The sequence below is a fragment of the Rhinopithecus bieti genome, unplaced genomic scaffold (assembly GCF_001698545.2).
Source record: "Rhinopithecus bieti isolate Rb0 unplaced genomic scaffold, ASM169854v2 scaffold_7681, whole genome shotgun sequence".
NCBI lineage: Eukaryota > Metazoa > Chordata > Mammalia > Primates > Cercopithecidae > Rhinopithecus > Rhinopithecus bieti.
Window position 1 is genome coordinate 2,478,836 of NW_016806571.1, and position 19,623 is coordinate 2,498,458.

The 19,623-nt window shown below is 39.1% G+C and overlaps 1 protein-coding gene across 3 annotated transcripts in view; it reads left to right on the forward strand.

The window, feature by feature from the left end:
- The window catches only part of LDAH (lipid droplet associated hydrolase), a 152,669-nt gene that overhangs the window by 126,906 nt on the left and 6,140 nt on the right, over nt 1–19,623 (forward strand). For all 3 annotated transcript variants that reach the window (XR_001886510.1, XM_017876835.1, XM_017876836.1), the window contains one exon: nt 8,664–8,746. Coding sequence is in view for 2 of the 3 variants with exons in the window: in XM_017876835.1 (XP_017732324.1) it covers nt 8,664–8,746 (83 nt within the window). In the remaining variant the exon portion in view is untranslated. The remainder of the gene's footprint in view (nt 1–8,663; nt 8,747–19,623) is intronic.

Consider the following 19,623-nt stretch of genomic DNA (forward strand, 5'->3'; position numbering starts at 1 on the left):
CTTTTTTCTTCATGTATTTTTTTTTTTTTTTTTTTTTTTTTCCAGTTGTTGTGGGATTTTAGGTAGGAGGATAAATCCAGTCCCTCTTACTCCATCTTGTTCAGAAGTAGAACTATGGAAGATCATTTACATTTGAAATTAAAATTCAGTTGAGATTTTTGGGAACCAATAACAGTAAACAGGTTTGGCTTCTATATTGATAATTCAGCAGTCTTTATTAACAGATTGGAGTGTTAGAGCAAGGTAGAGAGAAGACAGAGCTTCTAAGCTAAGACAAAGGATGGGTAGGAAGACTTCAAGTAGACAGAATGCCATGAACAAAATGGTTGAGGATGCAAATTTTATGTGTGTTTAGTAGCTCACATTCACTGGAAAGCATGCAGTCTTTAAATGGAGCCAAGCTTCAGCATAGGTTGGGATCAGATTTTGTAGAGAAGGCTAATGGGAGGTATAAAAAAAATGAGAATTTCTCTTTCCATAAAATCTGTATTTTCCTCATGGTGTTCCCCAAACTTTTTTTTCTCCTAAGCCCTCACTAATATTCATTTTTCATTCCTTCACTTTCTCCTAGTATCTAATCCATTAGCTCTATAAGGTCTGCCTTATTTTTAGCTGTAGAACTTCACTGTTCAATAAGGTAGACATTAGCCATATGTGGCTATTTAAATGTAAATGAATTAAATAAAATTGAAATTTCAGTTCCTTATTGTCCTGGCCACATTTCAGGTGTTCAAGAGGCACATCTCTCCAAGGGCCATTGTATTGGTTGGACAGCACAAGGAACATTTCCACCATCACAGAAAATTATGTTGCATAGCACTACTCTAGAATGTGCTCAGAGGCAAAATTTTAAATTTTGTATGCAGTATAACTATGTGAAAACTAAGACTTAACAATAAAATTTTAAAGATTTAAAGGAAGTGATCAAAATAGCAATATTGCTTATTTTTCACTAAGCTCTTGCTAATCATTTCTTCTATTCATATAATTTCTGTGTTTTGTATACAGAGCACATGTTTATACTAGGAAAAATTATGTCTTCGGTAATTTATTCTTGTTTGTACTATAAGCACTTTAAGCCTCATTCTCTCCCCACTAGACAATATAATAGTATTTTAACTAGTCATCTGCCTCTAGCCTTGCTCTGCTGGTAGTTATCTTGGTATCTGTTACTAAAATGATATTCCTGAATCACAGATTAGTTTTCATTTTCCTACTCAAAAACTCTCAGTAGGTCACCAGTGCCCGAGGAAAAATTTGCAGCAGACTCATAATTCTGACATTCACAGTCCTTCATGATCTGGCCCTAACCTGCCATTTCATTCTCAGGCATCACCACATCATTCCTGTGCATCTTACACTCCTACAAACCAAATTCATTTAGCTAGGTCCCTTTAAAGAACCCAGGCAAGCTTGTCATCTCATCAGTATTGTTTCCATGGTGAAACAAGTAACGAATTCAACACAAGTGGCCTAGAGTTGAACTTCTGCAACTTTTGTAGTTCTAGACTGTCTATAATGGCATTTTTTTTTTATTATACTTTATGTTCTAGGTTACATGTACACAACGTGCAGGTTTGTTACATATGTATACATGTGGCATGTTGGTGTGCTGCACCCATTAACTCGTCATTTACATTAGGTATATCTCCTAATGCTATCCCTCCTCCCTCCCCCAACCCCACAACAGGCCCCGGTGTGTGATGTTCCCCTCCCTGTGTCCAAGTGTTCTCATTGTTCAATTCCCACCTATGAGTGAGAACATGAGTTGTTTGGTTTTCTGCTCTTGCGATAGTTTGCTGAGAATGATGGTTTCCAGCTGCATCCATGTCCCTACAAAGGACATGAATTCATCCTTTTTCATGGCTGCATAGTATTCCATGGTGTGTATGTGCCACATTTTCTTAATCCAGTCTATCATTGATGGACATTTGGGTTTGTTCCAAGTCTTTGCTATCTTTGCTATTGTGAATAGTGCCGCAGTAAACATACGTGTGCATGTGTCTTTATAGCAGCATGATTTGTAATCCTTTGGGTATATACCCAGTAATGGGATGGCTGGGTCAGATGGTATTTCTAGTTCTAGATCCTTGAGGAATATCTGCACTGTCTTCCACAGTGGTTAAACTAGTTTACAGTCCCACCAACAGTGTAAAAGTATTCCTATTTCTCCACATCCTCTCCAGCACCTGTTGTTTCCTGACTTTTTAATGATCGCCATTCTAACTGGTGTGAAATGGTATCTCATTGTGGTTTTGATTTGCATTTCTCTGATGGCCAGTGATGATGAGCATTTTTTCATGTGTCTGTTGGCTGCATAAATGTCTTCTTTTGAGACGTGTCTGTTCATATCCTTTGCCCACTTTTTGATGGGGTTGTTCGTTTTTTCCTTGTAAATTTGTTTGAGTTCTTTGTAGGTTCTGGACATGAGCCCTTTGTCAGATGAGTAGATTGCAAAAATTTTCTCCCCTTCTGTAGGTTGCCTGTTCACTCTGATGGTAGTTTCTTTTGCTGTGCAGAAGCTCTTTAGTTTAATTAGATCCCATTTGTCAATTTTGACTTTTGTTGCCATTGCTTTTATTGTTTTAGACATGAAGTCCTTGCCCATGCCTATGTCCTGAATGGTATTGCCTAGGTTTTCTTCTAGGGTTTTTATGGTTTTAGGTCTAACATTTAAGTCTTTAATCCATCTTGAATTAATTTTTGTATAAGGTGTAAGGAAGGGATCCAGTTTTAACTTTCTACTTATGGCTAGCCAGTTTTCCCAGCACCATTAATTAAATAGGGAATCCTTTCCCCATTTCTTATTTTTGTCAGGTTTGTCAAAGATCAGATGGTTGTAGATGTGTGGTATTATTTCTGAGGGCTCTGTTCCGTTCCATTGGTCTATATATCTGTTTTGGCACCAGTACCATGCTATTTTGGTTACTGTAGCCTTGTAGTATAGTTTGAAGTCAGTGTGATGCCTCCAGCTTTGTTCTTTTTGCTTAGGATTGTCTTGGCAATGCGGGCTCTTTTTTGGTTCCATATGAACTTTAAAGTAGTTTTTTCCAATTCTGTGAAGAAAGTCATTCGTAGCTTAATGGGGATGGCATTGAATCTATAAAGTACCTTGGGCAGTATGGCCATATAATGGCATTTTTATAGAAGGACTAAGTAGGATTGTGTTGTTCTATGGACATTTTGTGTTTCTGTTATAATTAATATATATACAAAAGAAACAGAAATTGAGATACCTTGATTATGAACATAATTTACAACTGAAATCTCTGTAAAGGAATCTGGAAAGGTAAATCTACTCTTTACAATTACAGAATAATGCTTTATTGATGATCAGAGTGTTCTGTGTTGAATTTCAGGTGCTCTGAATTACAATGAGAAACATCCAACTAAGGCAACATGGACCACATGAGTCATTCTTGCACATAATGAGACCTGCCGCTTGGGGTTCTTCTGTCATGTACAAGAAGGCACTTGTGCTTTCACTCCTTGGGGCATAGTACTCAGCCTCATGGCAATAAGAGAGAACTCAAACCTGCTCTGTCTGCAGGGAGTGTGGGGAAATAACCAATCTTGGCTACACTGCAAATAAAGTGTCTTTGAAACACTGTGTCAAGAAATTAGAATCCTAGCTGGGGCTAGCCTGTTCATATTACACTCAGTAATAGCCACATTACACAGGAAAGCTGGTAAGTGTGTGGCTATTTATCAGGGGCTGCTGTAACAGGAAAGAAGCAGGTCATTCTGACTGCATCTAAAAGGAAAAACATTCTTCTACCCATAAGCAAACAGGGTATCTCATGTCCAGGGACAAAGGATCCTGAAAAGTCAAGGCTAAAGGAGGAAGCATGAAGAAATTATTTTCGTGAACTTAATAGCTCTTATATTTGTAGGGGAAATAATGGGATATAGAAGCCCAGTTTATCAAAAATAAAATAAAAAACAAATATCCTAATAGGAAAACATGGCCCTTCCTCTGACAAGTATCTTAATTGAAAACTTTTCAAATTGGCATGACAGCCTTTCTTCATGAGTTCACAGCTAACAAATACAGATGAGGTCATCAGACATAACTTTTAGAGCACATGGCTTTATACAATGCAAGTATATAAGACATTTCCTCAACATAAGAGAGAGATCAAACCAGAAAAACAGGCTGCGGGAAGGGGAGGTCAGGAAATGAATAATAAAATGACAAGAAAAAGAAAAAAAAAACCTTTATTATAAAACAGCCCTGTAATCTCAGAAAGATGATATAACATCTGTAAAACAAAAAACAGAATGCTGTAAAAAAGGAAAGAGAACAAGAAAATGTTCTTGGAAATTGAAATTTTGACAGCCAAAATAAAATTCAATAGAGAATTCAACACAGAAGAGAAAATTGAAATCTCTTAGAAAGTAATATTGAAAAGAGAAGGGCTATAGAAGAAAAATGACTTAGAGGATTAATCTAAAAGATCCAATATCCTACTAGTAGGAGTTCCAGAAAGAGGGGATGGCGAAAACGGGAAGAAATTATCAAAGAAATAATAAAAGAAAAATTTGCAGAAAGAAAGTTGCTAAGTCCAAACAGTAAGTGGGCCCACTGGATTTCCAGTCTAATTACCGAACAGAAGACTTGTATTAGGGCATATTCCTGTGAAACTTCAGGATTCCAGAGCTAAGAGAGCTGAGTTTGAGGATAAGGAGATGGGATAGGGGTAGGGCAAAGGGAAGTAGTCACATTCCAAGAAACTAAAATTAAAATCATTAACCTTGGATGCTGGAAGATAATAAATTGGAGGGTAAGCCCCTTTCAGCTTAAAATTCTATATACAGCCAAACTATGCTATTCATGTGGGAAAAGAAACAAAAATTAGACATGTAAACATTTATAAAAATTCCTGTGTATCTTTTTATTAGTTACTGGAAAATGTGCTTCAGTAAAGTAAGGGAATAAACCAAGAATGAGAAAGTCATGAACAGAATCCATAAAACAGGGAATTCAGTCCAGAGAAGTGGCAAAGAGAAGTCCAAGGATGACAGCTATGCAGCAGGCCTGGAGAGCGACCCGTCCAAGATTGGATCAAAACAATGGAAGGCTCTGTGGGGGGAGGGACAGAATAAATGAATTATTGGATGTGTTTGCACATTTGGGAATAAAATCTGATGCATTTTTGAAGAAAGTAGAGAATTTTCATTGTCTACCCATGAAAAAAGAAAATCAAATGCAATAAATAATTCTAGGAGAGACAAAATGATGTACAAAGAAAGAAACTATAACCTATTGAAAGGGAGGCAGGGAAGTGAGAGGGAAGAAAGAACAAGCAGATCACCTGGGATTCCATGAACCAGAGATAATGTGTTATTATTTTATTGTTTATCTTTTCAAATAAATCTGTACCATACACATGTATCTTTACAATAGTGGGATCATACTGTACTATTTCTTGGTTTGCTTTTTGTCAGTTACTATTATTTTTAAATATGTATTTGACATTATATATTCTACAGGATAATAGGTTATAGAATAATTAATTTAGTGAATAGGCCATAATATATTAATCAAATCTCTGTTTTTTTAATTTACTTGGTCCTTATAAATTCCCCGAAATATAGTAAAACAAAGACAGCTCTGGTTTTGGAACCAGGACTTAGAGTCTTAAAGTCCAGCTTATTAGTGTATAACTGCGACTAAATATCCTGTCCTGATTTAGGAGATTAGGCCAAGAAAATGCAGAATATTTACTCCTATATGTATTCATGCTAATATCACAGACAGACAAGAATGATTAAAGTGCTACTTTTTAGGATTACATCATGGCTGTATTTAAGGGAGCATCTCCTACCCTATTCTCTGTCTAGAGTGCTGCTAACCCAAGTATCTGCATGGTCCATTTTCTCATTTCATTCAAGTTCTTCTCTGTTCATGCACGCCCTTATCAGGAAGGTCTTTTCAGTGAACTTTACATAAAATAGGCCACCTCTGTCACTGCACAGACTTATCTCCTAAGCTGATTTTATTTTTCTCCATAGCACTTTCTCACCATCTATCATCTATTATCCCAAAAGCTGTATCTCAAGAATAGCTTTTCTGTCTTGTTTGTTGCTCCATCTCTGGCACCTAAAATAATGCCTGGCATAAAGTAAGTAGGTGTTCAGTCATCTTTGAATGAACAAACAAATGAATGAGTTAATTAACTGGGACTTAGAAAACAATGGGAACAACCCAAGAAGGCAGGGAAGGGAAATTCTAAGTCGACAGTGGTGCAGATTAGAGCAGAAGGTCTAAGGGTCCTGGAAAGGAGGTCTCCAGGAAGAATTGACTCAGAAAAATATTGAGTAGAGTTAGGGGAAAAAAAGGTAACTGTAACAAAAACAAATATTGGAGGACAGAGACTTGTAAAAATGGAAGTGTCGTTCTAGATACCACTTGGCTCAGCAGTGGACAATATTTAGAAGTCAAAGTGTAAGTATATTATTTAAGTAAGAATAGAATAATTCAAAATAAGATATAAACATGTTGAGAAGATGGCAGGAAGGAATGGTAGGGCTGTAAAAGTGAGCTAAATCTTCATCTCTCACAGCAACTCAGCAAGGGTAATGACTAAGTTATCAAGAAATGGCAAGATGATCATAAGTGTTTAGATGTTTGAAGATAACTGGTGGAAGGACAGCTAAAAGAGTTAAGAGAGGCTTCCTCTAGGAAACGGGTCTAGAAATGGGAAATGATGGAAAAGGAAACTATGGTTTTGCACTAGAACCATTTCTGTGATATTTGATATGAAACTATATATGTGTGTGTGTTACCTTGATAAAACTTTAAACAAGGAAAGTAGAGGCAAAATGTAAAAACTGATAATCTGGGGATTGGGCATGGTGGCTCACAACTGTAATCCCAGCACTTTGAGAGGCCAAGGCAGGCAGATCATCTGAGGTCAGGAGTTCAAGACCAGCCTGACGAACATGGCGAAACCCTGTCTCTACTAAAAATACAAAATTAGCTGAGCATGGTGGCATATGCCTGTAATCCCAGCTACTCTGGAGGCTGAGGCAGGAGAATTGCTTGAACCCGGGAGGCAGAGGTTGCAGTGAGCCAAGATCGTGCCATTGCACTCCAGCCCGGGCAATAAAGAGCGAAACTCTGTCTCAAAAAAAAAAAATAATAATAATCTGGAACTAAAATTACAGATGGTAAGAAGCCACAGGGATGGAGGCAGGATGGGAGGAAGGCACGGGGAAAGTGCAGGTATGCTAAGGTCATGCCTTGTTTAGATGAGTAATTCCAGACAGCAAGAGAAAATAAAAGGTAAGTTTGCAGTTCTTAGGTAAGGCTTACCACTAGATAAATAAAAATGAAATTTATACTTTCAGATTGTTAATGAAAAGAAATTTGTTAAATCCTGGGTGGGGAGGAAAATTCATCATTCACACTAAAGATAAGAGTCAGAGGCTGGGCGCGGTGGCTCAAGCCTGTAATTCCAGCACTTTGGGAGGCCGAGATGGGCGGATCACGAGGTCAGGAGATCGAGACCATCCTGGCTAACACGGTGAAACCCCGTCTCTACTAAAAAAAAAAATACAAAAAAATTAGCCGGGCGAGGTGGCGGGCGCCTGTAGTCCCAGCTACTCGGGAGGCTGAGGCAGGAGAATGGCGTGAACCCGGGAGGCGGAGCTTGCAGTGAGCTGAGATCTGGCCACAGCACTCCAGCCTGGGCGGCAGAGCGAGACTCCGTCTCAAAAAAAAAAAAAAAAAAAAAAAAAAGAATCAGAAATAACAAGAAAGCATAGGATATATAAAGCAAGATGACTGGAGTCAGACCAAATAGCTTTGATCTCAATATATGTGAATATGTTTAGTCCCTCTATTTAAGAAACAGAGACTTTCAAATTACATTTTTAAAGAAGTTCACTTACATGATTTCAAGAGACATACTTGAAACAAAATGACAAAAGATTGAAAATGAAGGGAAGGAGAGATGCTGACAAAAAGAAAAAGCAAGATAACAATAATAATCCCAGTCAAAATGGAATTGAAGGTACAAAGCATTGAATGCAAATATTCTTACCAGTACAAGAAAGCCACATACATTCATGTTATCTCTGACTTTCTTCCTCTTTCCTAGGTATTTGACATCTTGAAAGTGAGCATCACTTTGCTTATTTTGCAGCCAGTACAATGGGACTAACCCTTATTGAAAACTCCTAGAGATCTTTAAAACGTATTTTTAAAAATAAATAATCCTTTTGTTGCCTTTAAAAAAAAAAAAAAAAAAAAAACCAAGGATTTTTCATGTTAGTAACTGTTTGCATTTTCTTGGCATACATAATTTATTGGTAACAATTTGTGCTTCTAAGCCTTAAATCGAAATAGCACATATTGATCTGGTACAATTGCACACATCATCTGCTGTGGTATCTGACACTGGGTTGTGGAACTGTTAAACTTTTGCTATGGAGAAGCCAGATGAGGTTGGAAGAAGGTTCTTTTAAATGAAATGCTCTTGTTTCCAGAGACTGTGTGCATGTTGCCTGACTCACATTCCTCTGTTGGCCTCACCTGTATCTCTCATCAGATAGCACGTGACAAAAGAAAGGAGGAACATGTATTTACTAAAATTAACTTGAAATTTGTGTTTGTTCTATATATTCTAAATGTTTGACTTTTTATTTTTTAAATGTAGCTAATGCCGCCTACCTTGGGGGCCAAGAAATGATGGAGGTGGTGAAGAGAGATGACGAAACCATAAAGGAGCATTTATGTAAGGTAATCACTTTAGTGCTGTAAGGGGATAGATAAGAAGTAGATGTGCAGATATATTTACTGAGGGCAAAGGACTAGAACTAGTTAGAATCTGTAAGACTTTAAGGGTTTGTAGAATGACATAGAGTTCTACTTCCAGTTAAAATTGAAATTATCCTTGAAGGTTGCATAGAGAGTAGTAAAGCTGATTGCATAGTAACTTAAATATTTTTTTATCACCTGTTTTTGTTGAATTAATTTTAGAATCAATACTTTTCTGTTTTGTCAATGCATTTTAGCCTCTCTAGGCCTTCTACTGAGAAAACTCCATAATATTTATAGAATAAATGAATTATGTTGGAATATAAATGAAACAGTAGAAAATACATTATATGTTGTATGACCTCATGACTAGTGAGCCTTTCTTATTCTCTAATGTATTAGACTAGGAATGTCCTGCTCTGACCCTAAGACCAGTTTTGTGAAATAGTCAACATTTGGGAGTTACTCTGCAAATACTAGAATCTTGCACACACACATTTGGAAGCACCAGTCTCTGAAACTATAAGACTAGGGTTTAGTATATGTCTAAGGTCACCCTAGAATTTGAATGACTGTGGTACTCCTGTGGCATCATTTGTCTGGCTGTCCATTCTGAGTAGGACAGAGCTGTACTAATACCATAGCCACTAGCCACATGTGGTTATTTGTGGCTAGCCTTAATTGAGATGTGCCATAAGTGTAAAACACACATTGGATTTCAAAAGTTTAGTTCCCCCAAAAGCAAAATATTTCATTAATTTTATATTGATTACCTGTTGAAATGATACTACCTTAGATATAGTGGATTAAGTAAAACATATTATTAAAAATAATTTCACCCATTCCTTTATACTTTTTTAAACATTGTAACTAGGAAATTCTAAAATTGCATATGTACCTTTCTTTATACTTCTGTTGGACAGCACTAACCTTGAACTTTACAGTTGGTGCTGAAAACTATGATACCTGCTGAAATGATCCCTGCTGAGTGGCAAACTCTCATAGGACTCAGGAGCAATCTACAAGTGAAATACGAGATAACCCACTGGACTTAGAATGTCTTTTATAAACCTTGATACATTTGACTTAAACTTTTCTACCTTGTTAATTCTTAATTCCATAACCTCCCAATACAATTATCTTAAAACAAGAAATGTATATGTTCTTAAAAATTTTTTTTAGAGTATTTAAAATATTCACCCGTAGAGGACTTTTGAAAATGCCAATGTGTTTTTGTCTCATGGCCGTAGTAGTCATCATATTTCTAAAATAGCAACTGGCTAGAGATTGAAATTTGGAAACCAGAAGGAAGCCCTCACTAGCCGAAGAGAGTGTGCTAGGGCTTCAGGGGGGCCCTCTCTCCAGGGCTTTCAGCTACTTCCAGTCATTGAGCGATGTGAAAATACAAGAAAACAGTATTTTATTTTCATTTAAACTATAAGTGAATCTGTTTCAAAAATGCATTTAAGTTCTTCCAGGTTGGGAGTTCATAAAAACAGCTCAACTCTCAGTTAATAATAAGACTGGCAGATGCTCACTTCCAAAATTCACACTTGCTGAACGACTAGACCCATCATGTATCAGAGCCTGCCTTACCACCTGTGGAAGCCAGCTGCTATAAAATACTCATCATTTCTGGATTCAGCTTGTGTGTTGTGCTCAGAAAAAGGTCAAAGAAAGGTGCTAACTTATTCCTGTCCTAAGTGAAATCCATATGCAAGTGTAATCATTCCCAGATAGAGGACTGTTCATGGTAATTATGTCAGGACTGTAAGTTTACTGAAATTTTATGGGGAAATATGGGGGTATAATGGTAGATGGTAGACATTTCAAGGTTAGTATTAACACACAGTCATAGAGTAAACTTTTTCAACTCCAGGCAATAGTTTTGTTTTTGAGAAAGCGTTAAATGTACTTGTAGAATATGGGGAAACAAAGCATTGTTTCATTTAATCATGCAAAACTACCTTGCAGTTAATTCATTATCCTTTCTACCAGCAAAATTCAAGCTCTCCACTAGAATAATACAATTACAGCTCCTAAGTGAAACTAGGTACAGAGAGACAGGAAGTTTATTGCAACTTTTTGTTTCTGTAATAAAAAGAGGAAACATGCTGTAATTTAATATTGGTAGAAGTTGAATCAACATATGTCCCAATCTGCTTGAGAAAATAAGGAAACTTAAAAGTGCACATAGTTCTAGGACGATAATGGGCATTGCCTCCTGCCTTCCAAACACCCCCAATAACTAGTCAAACTAAAACCAATGTCCAGGATTAGAAATATTCCTATTTAGGTGTCTTAATCAAGGATATTCGTTCCCATTTCCACCCAAACAAAGGCGTTCAGAAACTGCAGAACTATCCAGGACTGTCCAGTGTGAATAGTCGTCGAGCCACACATTTGTTGAAAAATCATTTCCTATATCTCAGTATTCAACTAAAAATAGTTCTGAAAAATACATCTTTGTGCCATCCAGCCAGAATGTCATAGGAAAGTTAGTCTAAGAATAAGCTTTCTACTGTATCATGCAGACAGTTTTCTACTTCTTTCTCCTCCCCAAGAGAACTATCATACCATAATCTGCAGGCTTTGGTTCTAAATCCAAATTTTCTACCACTGGATTTCCATTTGACACAAGAAGAGAGCTTTTTATATGCTTGAGGAAAATGGGCATTTTTAGCTCTAAAAGATCTGTTGGGCTGATTATCCTCCTTCTGAGGTCCAGTGACTTTATACACAGTATTGGTCATAAAGTAATTTAGTTTATTAAAATAATTTTTCTTTCCTGGAGCAAATATAACAGACTCATAGTTGTTTCCAAAGGAGTATACCATGGTTTATGGCATCATAGGTTATTTCTTTTTCCTTTTTTTGTTTTTTTGAGACAGAGTCTCGCACTGTCACCCAGACTAGAGTGCAGTGGCATGATCTCGGCTCACTGCAACCTCCACTTACCAGGTTCAAGCAATTCCCTTGCCTCAGCCTCCCAAGTAGCTGGGATTACAGGTGCCCGCCACCACACCCAGCTAATTTTTTGTATTTTTACTAGAGACAGGGTTTCACCATGTTGGTCAGGCTGGTCTTAAACTCCTGACCTTGTGATTCACCCACCTTGGGCTCCCAAGGTGCTGGGATTACGGACATGAGCCACTGAGCCCAGCCTATAGGTTATTTTGTCATTTAACTAAATCCTGCTTGTCCAGTGTCATCCCCAAGAGGCCTTCCCAGTCCTTGGTTTTGGTTAGATGTCACTCCCTATGTAAAGTTGTATTGCATTTATCACACAGTTTTTAAACAATCAACCTTCACCTTTCCCCACTTTGAGGTAAGGAACTGTGTCTTCTTCATCTTTACATCCCCTAGGGCCTAGCATAATTCATACCTGGTAAACAGTTAATAAATATGTGCTAGAGAGATGGATGGTTGGGGAAACCATTAATTAGAGTGTGGATTCTAAATCTTTTTTGTGCCATGCATCTCTTTCGCTCTCTCATAAAGTTTTTGGATTCTACTCACAATGATGTTCTTAAGTGCATAAAATATACAAGATTACAAAAGAAAGAAGTTGTTGGATAATGAGATATAATAGCAGTCAGAATTACTTTTTAAAGGCCGGGCGCGGTGGCTCCAAGCCTGTAATCCCAGCACTTTGGCGAGGCCGAACGGCCCGGAACACGGGTCAGATAAAAAAAAAAAAAAAAAAAAAAAAAAAAAAAAAAAAAAAAAAAAAAAAAAAAAAAAAAAAAAAAAAAAAAAAAAAAAAAAAAAAAAAAAAAAAAAAAAAAAAAAAAAAAAAAAAAAAAAAAAAAAAAAAAAAAAAAAAAAAAAAAAAAAAAAAAAAAAAAAAAAAAAAAAAAAAAAAAAACGATCGAGACCATCCGGCTAACATGGTGGAACCCCGTCTCTACTAAAAAAAATACGAAAAAAAATTAGCCGGGCGAGTGGCGGGCGCCTGTAGTCCAAGCTACTCAGGAGCTGAGGCAGGAGAATGGCGTGAACCCGGGAGGCGGAGCTTGCCCCAAGTGAGCTGAGATCTGGCCACCAGCCACTCCAGCCTTGGGCGGGCAGAGCAAGACTCCGTCTCAAAAAAAAAAAAAAAAAAATTCTTTAAAAAAAAAAAAAAAAATTACTTTTTAAAATTTGTAATGATGAGTATAAATAATTTTTTAGTTACCTTGAGCAAGTTAGTGTGATTTGAAAATACTTATCATTTTTATAGATGACAAAATATAGGCATTACTAATATTATGGCTTGTTGTCTGTATTCATAATTGAAAGAAATACTAAATTTTGGTTAGAGATTAACAAAACTAAACATGTAAATGTTTCCCAAGTTCACATAACCCCTCTTGCAAACCCCTGCACCTGTACACCACAAGCAAAGAAGCCCTGCATTAGAGAAGCTAGAAAGGGTTAGGTAGCATGATGTTGTGGCTTAGGCACTGGCCTGAGAACAAGAAGTCATGATATGCCACACTAAAGAGACTGTTTTGGGGCGCTATAGAAGGATCTAAGCATGGGGGTAACAGGGCGACAGTCCAAACATTTGACAACCACGTGATATAGGCATTGACCAATCAGAATGTATGCCAACTATGAACAGCCAGTTCAGGGGCACCAGTTCATATCAGTTAGCCCTAGTGAGACTAACAAATGAGAGGGATTATTTTGAGGGAAAATGTGTGGTATAATACTGGAAAAGGATGAAATATGAGTTGGGGAGCCTGTTTACAAGGCTTTTATAAGAACTAAGGCATTGGGATTGAGGATGGAAAGATTTAGGAGATAGAATCAAAGGTACTGAGTACTCACAGGATATCGGGGAATGAAGAGGAGGAATCTAAGATTATTTCTCTGTATCGGACTTGGTAATAAGATAGGGAATATGGGAGGAGAAGCAGCAGCAAGTTATGGGAGATGGCTGAACAAGTGGTTCATTTTAGTACTTGTATTTGAGATGCCAGTGGGACATGCAAGTGGATCCGTGTTTGGCAGGCCCTGGATGTATGGGTATAAAGCTTAGAAGGTATTTGGGGCTGACTTTTGATTGGGGAGTGATGAGGCTGTAGTTAAAGCCAAGAACATGGGTAATAGCAGCCTAAAGAAGTATACAGAATAAGGAGAGAGGACTTCTAATGATTGATCGTTGGGGAACCCAGCTTAAGGGTTGGGAGGAAGACAAGGAGCCAATGAATGCATAGGATGGGAGGGCAGGTAACAAGGGTGGGAATGAGAACCAGGATGAAATAAACCAAAGGAAGAGAATCAACTGTGCATTTTTGCCACCCCAGTCCCAGTTTGTCTGGAAGCCTCTGGAGTATTCTCTGTTTTATGAGGCACCTGGTGTGCTGGAGGCAAATAAGAGGTCAGCACTCCCTTGTTCTGTCACTGTTCTAAGCCATAAGGGATGCATGTCTCATTCATTGAAAAGTGAACTCATGTTTGGTTTATAAACTTGAAGTTTTCATTTCAAACTCACTTAGGGGGGAAATTCTAAACTGCCATGACCACGTTTGGCCCAGGCTTATGGAAACAGCTGGTGTGTGCTACTGCCAGACTGAATCTGAGCATCACTATCAGTAAGTAGGAATCTGAAATTGTTCCAAAGAGAACACATGGAGTGCAGCTTTCAGATGAAGTTAGGCAGTGGTGGAGGGGCTGCCTGCAAGGTGGTGCTGCCCCTGTCCCCAGAGGGCCAGGCCAGGCCTACAGTGTGGCTTGGGAAAGGGGCAAATGTCCTCAAGAACAGGAACTCCTCTGCTATTGCTCTCTCCCCATTCTTCTTAGCCTGCCTTAGCCCAGAGGTGTGTGTTGCCTTTGGGAGCAAACCTTGTGCAGTTGTTTGCAGATTGGGGCATGCAAATCCTTCTGACATGCACACGTCCTGCCGGGTGCAGCATAGGAAGTGCTCCCTGGACCGGCTCACCAGGACTGCCTTTCCGCCAAGCCTCGGTGTTCTGAAACGGATTGTGTTAGTTCTGCCTGTTTAATTTGAAGCCTGTGCAGAATGTCCTAATCATCCTGAAAAGAGATAGGTTTGTTTTTATCTCAGTATTTTGACCTTGAAAGCTTTATTTGGGCAATTCTGTTAACACACCCTGGGGTTCTCCAGTGGAGCCTGGTGACTGAGGGGAGGCAAACGTGCTGGAGAGCCAGGCTCCCAGAGTCTCAGCCGAGCTTCAAACACCAAATCCACCCTTGCTCATGACCCTGCGTAAGTTACTGGACCTCACTGTGCCTCCTTTGTTCATCAATAAAATGCTTTAATAATAGTATCTAGCCTCATATAGTTATTCCAAAAATATGCTATAATTCATACCTTATAATTCAGACCTTATAAGAGTATCCATGCTGGGCACAGTGGCTCACACCTGTAATCCCAGCACTTTGGAAGGCCGAGGTGGGTGGATCATGAGGTCAGGAGTTCCAGACCAGCCTGGCCAACATGGTGAAACCCAATCTCTACTAAAAATACAAATATTAGCCAAGCATGGTGGTGCATGCTTGTAGTCCCAGCTACTCGGGAGGCTGAGGCAGAAGAATTGCTTGAACCTGGGAGGCGGAGGTTGCAGTGAGCCGAGATCATGCCACTGTGTGGGTGACAGAGCGAGACTCCGTCTCAAAAAAAAAAAAAGAAAGAGTATCTGGAATGTACTAAGCATTCAATAAATGTTTTTATTACTATTACAAAGTAAGTTATAGCCTAGTTATGCTTCTGAGTACTTTAAAAATATTATTTGCCTAACTGTTCCTCCTCTCACATCTCCTTTTCAGATATTTTCATTGTGTTAAGGAAAGGTGTTAGTGATGCTGAGTATGTGGCCAAGAGACCCCAGAATGCCCAATGCCATTCTAACTAACAGCCACCACTCCGCATAAGATGCCTCAAGGAGCTGTTGTATAGGAACCATAATGAGGGAAAACACAATAGTACTTGATTTTTACCAAGACTTGGGCCCATTATTCTAGTCCAGAGAAGTTTGATGAACTGGACTTGGCCTTTCTCTCAGTTAGTTGAGTAAAACCATTCCAGTATATCTGCCCCCTTCTTGGGGCACAGATCCAGGGAAAGACAGAAACACAGGAGGAGACTGGTGCCCAGGGCCTCTTACTTTGCCAGAGGGCCTCGCCAGAGGAAAGCAGAGGCCCTGGGTTAGCGGCTCACTGCAGTCTCACATGAGAAAGAGACAAGCCAGTCACTCAATGGCCTCGTGGTTTCTATGTGGGAGGGAGAGGATCCTGGCCCTTTACATGTTAGCCACACAGAAAGGAGAATGCTGCTCTGCACACCACTGTATACACAGATGGTTGTTCCAGCTATTGGAGAGTGAGCCACACAGTGCTCCATGGGACCTACTCCTCCTCCTTTGGCGCTCCCATTCCTGCTGCTCCCCTCAGAGAGAAGCAGGGTTCATGGGCCAGAAGCATTTGTGTTTTCACCTCCATCCTCAGCCACTTTTTAAAAATCTTTGGAGATTTCCGTTCTCATTTTCTCATGAATGGTAATTGAGCCAGTTAGGAATAAACGGAAGAGAGGAAACAAGGTAACTGGAAAAAATGAAGTCCCTAAACCATCTTCCTTTCTTTAGCAGTTCTGCAAGTTCCTAAAAACAGGGGCTCAGAAAGACTGCAGTGAAATGTTGACACTTTGCAACTGCCTGTGTTCCCAACAGGGATAAGATTTTTAAGTAACTGAAAGGAGATGCTTATATCACAGAATTGGTTTCCTTTAACATTGCAAGATTGGGGCTTACATGTCTTTGACTCTGAAGGGAGGGGAGAGGTAGACACCTGCTGCTGTCATCCAGACTGTCTGGACTCTCCCCAGAAATGGGCATGCATTGGAGGACCTAACAGTTTATATCCTGAGCCTGGGAAAGCTGCAAGGGGATGAAAACAGAAGATAAAGAGGGGTAGGGGGCCCTAGCTGAGAAGTAGGGGGCCTATATGTGTAGGTACTAATTTGATCCCTTGGTATGCAACCAACTGCTTTATATCTGACCTTTTGCTTTTTTCACAAACGATGAAACAAGCAAAAAACCTGTTCTAGTGGGAATTATTTCAAAGAAGGAAAGAAAACCTGGAGAAAGCAGGAATGACATCTTTTTCTTAGACCTCTGGAAGAAAGGCCGAGAAGATAGATCTCTCTGAGCATCTGCGTCACTCCTCTTTGGTCACTGTCTCTGGTGCTGGCTTCCTGGTTGCCCTGCCGTGCAGTGTAAGCTGCCAGGGAGATACAGCTGTTTATGAAGTGCTAACAGAAAGCCTTGCATTGCTCAGAAAAGTGGTGGGCATTGCCTTCACTGCTGCAGGAACCCACAGGCTCACCCTGTGAGCCCACCAGGAAGAAAAGTAACTCCCAGAATGTCAGTGTCTTCCTTCATTTGGAAGATGCTCAACCAAGAATAGCCAAAGGGCACTATAGCTTAGGCTCTAGGTCTCCTTTATGAGGAAAAGCAGGTTTTACTATAAAAGTAGAAGCAGAGAATCCACTCCAGGAGCTGACTGTTAGTGGTGGCTTGCCGACAGGGATGTGCTTCAGTTTATTTGGTTGGTGACTTACCTTCTACCCCATCTGTCTTTCTCTGCAATCATGTCTGGGGAATATGACATATACATTTTTTAGAAAATGAGTAAGTATATGGTAAAACAACTTTGCTTTAGATTGTAAAAAATGTTTAATACTTATATATTTTCTGAGCCTGACTATGTCAAAAACAACTTATCAGAATGAAATATCTTTTCTCAAAGGCTAATTTAAGGTCATGTGGATTCTTTTTCCTTGACCAGGGCACAGCTCCCACGCCACCCCACCCCACTATTGCCCAGTCTGTGTCGAGGAGCTCCCTTTGTCCTCACCTGTAAAGCAGCAGCCTTTAAGAGTTCCCACTATGTGTAAAGCACTTGATATACTTTGTTTTCCAGTCCTCAGAACTAGCCCACTGGTAACTAGTTCTGTCTTACTTTACAGATGAGTAAACAGGCACAGGGAGGCTAAGTAACTGGTCCAGGGTCACAGCACCACTAAATGGTAGAACCAAGATTCCAGTCCAGGTGGATATGGCTCAGGGACCCTTACAGTCTTAACACTGCACTCACTGCACTACGCTCTTCTGGCTGCATAAGGAGCTTGAGTAGTTTCATAAATTACTTTAGAATAATATAAATAAAATTACTTTACCACACTGTGATATAAAGACATTATGAGAAGCCCTTTCACTCTCAATGTGACACCCCCAGAAATGCCATTTACCACCCTGCTCAGGCCTGCACTGTATTACAAAACAGGCAGCCCACAAATTGACTACCCGAAGTAGTCTGTGCCAAGGGCTCATCAAACTGAATTTCTCATTGGAAACATTTCAAGTTGTATTGATGAGATCTCGTTTGTACCAAACTAGGCTTTGTGATGAATTATGATTTAAAGAGCTTCTAAAATTCAGTTTATCCATAAGGTTAACAACAACAAATATATATATATATATATTTTTCTATATATAAATATATATGCAAAACAAATATATATGCAAATATATATATGCAAAACTTTCATTTAGCACTTTTATTCCTGTAATGCCTGTAGTCCTACTGTCCTATTGAATAGACAGAAATAATTCAGATATTTTATTTGTGGCTTTTAAAATTTTATTATTTTAAGATGTTGCTATGTCACTGAAAGTGAGTTTTGTTAGTTATTAGCTAAATCATAACATGCTTTCTAATATTTCTTTGTTCGTACTATAAGTCCTCTATTAGTAATGCATAAAAGCTCACAACTCCAAATGTATACTAAAACAAAGCTTTGTTCACGTTCACTCCCTCAGGGCAGAATTTGGGTTTTCATGCTTTGGGGTCCCGTAGGGCTTTGTCCATACCTCTGTCTGCCTGTTGTGTTTGAGAGCCAGTTTATACAGGCCTGTTCTCTCACCTAGTCTGTGAGCTGCTCCAGGGCAGAGACCATCTTACACACTTCTGAATGTCAGCCACTTAGCCCAGTACCAGATATGGGATGGATTCAGAGTCATTTTTGGTGGAACTCATTTTAATCTATCAGCTTCAGCAATTCACTGTCCAGAAGTACCCGTTTGTAGACCCCACAAAAAGTGGAAGAAAGAGAAAACACAGAGGAGAAAGGACAAATGTGGGGACAAGCTGCAGCAATCTGCAGGGGTATTTTAGGAGGGACGTGTCTCCTTAGGCACACACTAAAGAGTTAAAGGGAAGTTCATCTATGAGCAAAGAGACCATAGTAACCATAAATCCACTTTCCTGCAGAAAACACAGGAGGAAAAGCTAAAGCGTGGTTCTGGGGAATCAAAATTTAGAACTGAAAAAGTTACATTTTGTGCTTAATAGAATACAATGGGTTACTTAACATGACAATTTGGAAACAGAAAAGTTTCTATCACAATGATGTATACTTTTTATCAACTCTCATGAGTACCAAAACAAGTGCTAAGGAGAAATACACTACAGGAAATAATTTATTTTCTTCTAAACCTTTGAATGTAAACATCCTGCTGATTGCCTGTGATTCTTTGTTAACAATTCCAGCACTTTCACAGCGGTTATCACCCCCATGACACACAGTGCCTCAGAAGAGCTACATAGACTGTGAGAAGGCTTTCAATAAAGGTAGCTAGTTGGGAAGGCTGGGTGCTGTGGCTCATGCCTGTAATTTAAGTACTTTGTGAGGCTGAGGTGGGTGGATCACTTGAGCCCAGGAGTTGGAGACCAGCCTGGGAAGCATAGGGAGATCTCGTCTTTACAAAAAAAATTTAAAAATTAGCTGAGCATGGTGGCATGCACTTGTGGTTCCAGCTACCCTGGAAGCTGAGGTGTGAGGGTCACTTGAG